This window comes from Tubulanus polymorphus, chromosome 1, assembly GCF_964204645.1.
Source record: "Tubulanus polymorphus chromosome 1, tnTubPoly1.2, whole genome shotgun sequence".
NCBI classification, from domain to species: Eukaryota; Metazoa; Nemertea; class Palaeonemertea; order Tubulaniformes; family Tubulanidae; genus Tubulanus; species Tubulanus polymorphus.
The window spans coordinates 3033102-3038339 of record NC_134025.1 but is presented as its reverse complement, the minus strand read 5'-3'; the positions used below and the strand labels follow the sequence as shown (position 1 = coordinate 3038339).

Sequence of the window (5238 nt, the reverse complement as noted above, 5' to 3'; positions counted from 1 at the left end):
TTGGTACATGAACAAAGGTATGGTACATCTTTTTATACGAGTTTTAAAACAGAAAACAAAACGTTAAAACAAAACTTAACCCGGCACAAATAAGTACTATTCATAACGTTAGCTTTATGCTATTACCTTTTTGGGGTTACAGTACTAGGTTTTTTTTACATCGGTAAGTCATTCCACTTAATTTACTACAACGTGTTTTTTGTATCGGGACAGAAAGTAAACAATCTACAACAAAATCGTCGATCAGTAAATCATTGTGCTCGTTATAAAAAACACATTGAATGAACCTGTTTTTGTTAAAGTGATTTTAAATCATTGTCAAGGGAAACCCAAGGACACTAAATGATAGTAACTCAGCGGAAAATAAACACGAACAGTTGAACATATATATATTATACATTGTGTTATTGGCCTCCGACTGCTCCAACTACTATTTCATCGTCCTTCTCCTCTTCCTCGCCCTCCTCTTCCTCTTCCATCAGTTCCGATGTTGGTGCGTTTTTTTTAACTGAAAAGCGAACACGAAATTTGAAAAAAAAACACGAACTAAAACAAATTTAATGCAAAATATCCATAGTCCAGTGTAGATATTGGTCTTTTCTATGTTAAAAAAGATTATTTACCTTTGTTTCTATGTCAATTTTGTTTATTTCAATGATAATTTTTGGTCTAATTATCTTCATTTGATTATTTTCTACTTATCATCTAAGTGCGGGATTATGCACTGTTCATGGAATATCGGAATTCACGTCTCATCGGAATAAGAAGTTTCTTATACGTTATATACCTTTAAGTCTCTCTAATTTCGGCAGTTGGGCTGGAGTTGTTTTTCTCATTAACACCTTATTTCCGATTTTTGCACCGCACTGCGCATGTGTAGATATCTTCTCTATTGTTTCCAGGCTTGGTTGGCTTTTACTTCGGGGAGCTGTGTCAAAGAAAGAAAATTCGCTGGTGTTACTCATGAATGCGCCGCTGTCTTTTAAAGGATTAAACAGGAAGTTATTTCAGTAACTGCCACGGGCATTATATGTAATGCACCTGATTATTACTAAACTTGTCTCAAAGGATAATCATCCGATGTTTAAGCAACAACGCAGTTTGCATTATTCGGGCAAGTAACTTTTTCCACGAAGAAAATCTTTGAGAATCGAACAACAACTTCTATACCCGACCGCCATCGTCTGCGACGACGAAAGAAAACCTCGTGACGTAGGAAATCGAGAGATATGTCAGATCGATTCTCATCCAAGAAACATTCCTTTTGACTTAGAAAGAAACACAAGCCATTTCAAAAGACGTCGTTCCGAACACAACGATGCGATGTTAGTAGAACAAAAGACAACGGTAGAACAAGACAACAATATGAAAATTTAATTAGTTAGATGGGTTGTGTACGTTTATTTTACAATATCTGACTTACAACCCTCGTTCAGGGGTAATTCTAGCATTCTAGTTTCGCACAAAGATATCATATCGGTAGGAACTGCAGGCTTCTCATTTTGTTCTCGTATTCTGGTATCGACATCTTTACATTCGTGAAACCCTGAAGATGGCGTGTTATCATTAACGTCGAGTAATGTTTCGTTACTGGGTGGGATTCTGAATATTTTCACCACTCATCAGACAAATGAATCCTACCTCTCAATATTCTTTTAGGATGTGGCGAAACTGCCGGAGTGTCTTTTCGTCGCATAGTGCTACCAATTTTAACCCCTTTTTTAAACAAACAGTAAATTAACTGCCGAATACTTGAATACGGGTAATGTATTCAAAGGTTTAATGAATATTAAGCGCGGTAAATGAAAATATAATCTATGATTGTGTTTTTTTCTTCGTTGCCAGTAATGTTAGTGTAACGATCCTCACGATCTCCACATTTCCATTAAATCATCTGGCAGCCGAAATCGATCAGATATGGTTACGAAGCGAAACCGACCACTGGTGATAAATGAAATTGAGTCCTGTGATATAAAGTTCAGCAGATAGCTCATCAATCATAACTTTCCGTGGACTGTAATATCAACCCTCCGGATATGAACCATATAGGTGACCTGTTACACCGTGGTTACTAGTCTAGTACGCTTAAAAAAATTGCATACATTGCCTTAATGATCGACAATATGATTAATATAACATTAAAGGATCCATCAAGTTATTTTGAATTCGGAGATATCGGTTATTCAATTTAATTGACCGGTAACCAGTCTAACCACGATATTGATGACGTAGTGCACATCCATTCACATAATATTCTAGTTCATTATAATGAACGCGTGGAAATAAATTAAACAGAAAATAAGAGTAATGAAATATATTTCATTGCAAAATGGGCACCAAAATTTACCAATTGTAATTTTTAAAAGCATATATTGATGACGTAGTGCGCAAAGTACGCCTTAAAAAGCATCAATGTATAAAAACCTTATTGCAACGGTTTTTACGCCGTTAAGAAAAAAGTAACGAACCTTGGTTGGAAGGGAAATCTAGTAGATTCGTGTTCTTGTGGCAACCTATGGAACTGTGTGGTCGTTGTGGTAATGCATTTTCATCTTGTGAACCCTGTTCACCACATATTTTCAGATTTCCATGATTTTTCTTTAAATCACTGTCGTCTTTACCTAAAGTACTCTCACTCATTGCTCCTAGAGAAAAGATCGTACAAAGAACATGTTATCAAATGCGTAGTCGTAAATTGAACTGCCACTGCATTTTAAATTACAAGAGTGCACGCGATGGGATACTTCGTTTAATTTCCATCATATAAAGAGTTCGCAAATGCATCTACCAGTTTGTGAATTTGTTTTGTAGAATGTAGACATACTTGTGTTTTCTCCATTAATTAGTAATAAATTGGGAGAAATATTCTGTTGCGTCAGTTGCGGAATTTCGCGAAGCAAAACCTTCCTCGATTTTCCTTGAAGGTCGTCTTCTTCCTCGACTACGATAGATGGACTGTTTTTGTGTCTGGTAGACTTTCCTATGAATACACGAAAAACTCTCCTAGATTATTTATTCAATTCGAATCCGTCATAATAGTCTGGGTAAATTGCGTGCGGCGTGTAGCGCAGTTGAATGAAATATCTATCGTTTTCTGAAATGTTTTTCCAGTAATTTATTTCGCATTTGGATAAAATAAATTCCACGATGAGCCGGAAACGTAAAAACCACGTGAAGTCACCAGTGAAAAATGATGAAATAGTTTCGTTGCACTGATGATAAATGATTGTTCACAAATTACCAGAAATCCTCCCAGCACGCACAACGACTACAAATTCAAGAACTGTTTTAAAAAGCTGAAGACAAATCTTATCGAATAGACGATGTAAGCATTCAGTTACCTTATTTCATGACGGAATTAATGAATTCGTTGTTTTTTTTTTAAGTGCGATCACATTTACAGATATACGCACGCCACCAATAACACTGATCAATCTAAATTGATCATTTGACAATTTACTGAGACAGGTGCTGTACGTGGTTACCGTTGAGGAAGGCGAGAATGAATGAATTCTTTCATTTTCGTTTCTGAATTCATCATGAATACTGCATATATATCTCCAACTTCTTTATATGAATGTATTTCTAAAATATGCACCTGTTTTTAGATTTAAGTTTACATTTCCTAGTAGTTTATACTTCTGCATCTATGTATTGTTAATTCATCTCGTAAATATTGGGCAAAATTGAATAGACAGCTAATTTTGACATTAGGATAAACAGTCATCCCTGATGAATTCTACATTTTACAAAAGCTATATTCAACGTAAAATTCTCTCTGTACAGGGTTTACCGTTCATACATGCATAATTGATCGAGCAACCTTATTACAACCTGATATTCGATATTTCCCATGATTTAGTTGGTGGAACAGATTTCAAATATAGCATGAAATGTGACGTGTCGCAATACAGACCAGACATCCATTATAAGACTTCATTACAAGAACTCAAGATCTGGTTTTAACCAGCAAATCCAAGAAGATGAATTCAGAATCATTTGATCGGCGAAATCCGAATAACGAAAATACAATATTGCCCAAATCGTTTGAACTGTTCCTCCCTCATTCATTAAGTCGTATCGATTGGAGTCACTGCAAGATGTGTTGACAAATTGATATATTCACTCAAACTGTCCGCACATAATTCAGAGATGGAAGTGTGCATACTAATGGCTTTATATTCGATATATTCATTTTAGAGTTTACATCAAATCGATAAACGCACACATTATTGAATCATTGATCTTGACATCCAGGAAGAAAGACACTCTAAATATTTGGATGGATATATGAAAGCTGTGGGTACTGGAGTGCTGTGCTGTGCTGGGGTGCTGTGTGTAGACGTGTTTAGCCTACCTCGTACACAACTTGGTCGCAGTTTCGGAATGTATGCCGGGGTATCTTTCCTTCTCGACTACAACGACAGATTTTACACAAATATGTTCACTTCAAGTTTCTATTATCTAGCTCATGATGACTTTTTATGCATTCGTATTCTATCCCACCCAATCGTTTGTGATTTTGACGATCATAGAATTCTTACCACTTTCTTGAACTGCGTGGAGCGTAAATTCTGAATACTGTCCTCGCTACTACGCTCTTCTTCTAGAGTATCGCTATGACGAACTGAAAACATATATTACTTATCTCAAAACATAAGCTATAACGAGTGTAAAAACGATTGATTAGATCAAATACAGCGATTTTGAATTAGATTTCTGGGATCATTTTCCAGTACAAAAAAAAAATCATTCGAATTGATGGAGACGAGCTTATTTTCACAGTTCAAACAAAATAACAGACCTGCAGCAAAAGTAACATTTCTGTGAATTGCTGATACATTAGTCGTGGAACTATTGTAACCTGTATCGGTACTAGATTTGCTCGAATCCCTTCCTGAAATGGATTGAAAGTATAGCGAGAGTTTTAAGATTGTCTGCCACAGCCCCTTCAGTCGCGTTCCCATAGTGCATAATGGGAACTTGTCGGTCATATCGACACAAATGGAAGAAAAGACACGCATGTCTTCATACAGCCTAATGGTGACATTTTGATAGAATATTCCTACGTTGAGTACCTTTTCGCTTCTCTTTTTCTGTTTTTTGTTTTCCACTTATCTGTCAAAAAAAGAACGCAGAATGAGAACACACGGCGGTCTACTTTCATATAATGGTCTCCTCTTGTTCATTTTACCACTAGAACTAAAATATCTCTGTGATACCTTACATATCAAAGAA

The 5238-nt window shown here is 36.0% G+C and overlaps 1 protein-coding gene across 1 annotated transcript; it reads right to left on the bottom strand.

The window, feature by feature from the left end:
- On the bottom strand, positions 1–4570 carry LOC141915235 (uncharacterized). Its single transcript, XM_074806701.1, has 6 exons — positions 4545–4570; positions 4358–4415; positions 2825–2980; positions 2469–2645; positions 788–928; positions 1–508 (listed from the first exon to the last, which is right to left on the bottom strand). Exons 4-6 carry the CDS (start codon positions 2638–2640, stop codon positions 405–407), a joined length of 417 nt encoding a protein of 138 aa, XP_074662802.1. The 5' UTR covers positions 2641–2645; positions 2825–2980; positions 4358–4415; positions 4545–4570; the 3' UTR covers positions 1–404.
- Positions 4571–5238: the final 668 nt, after the last annotated feature.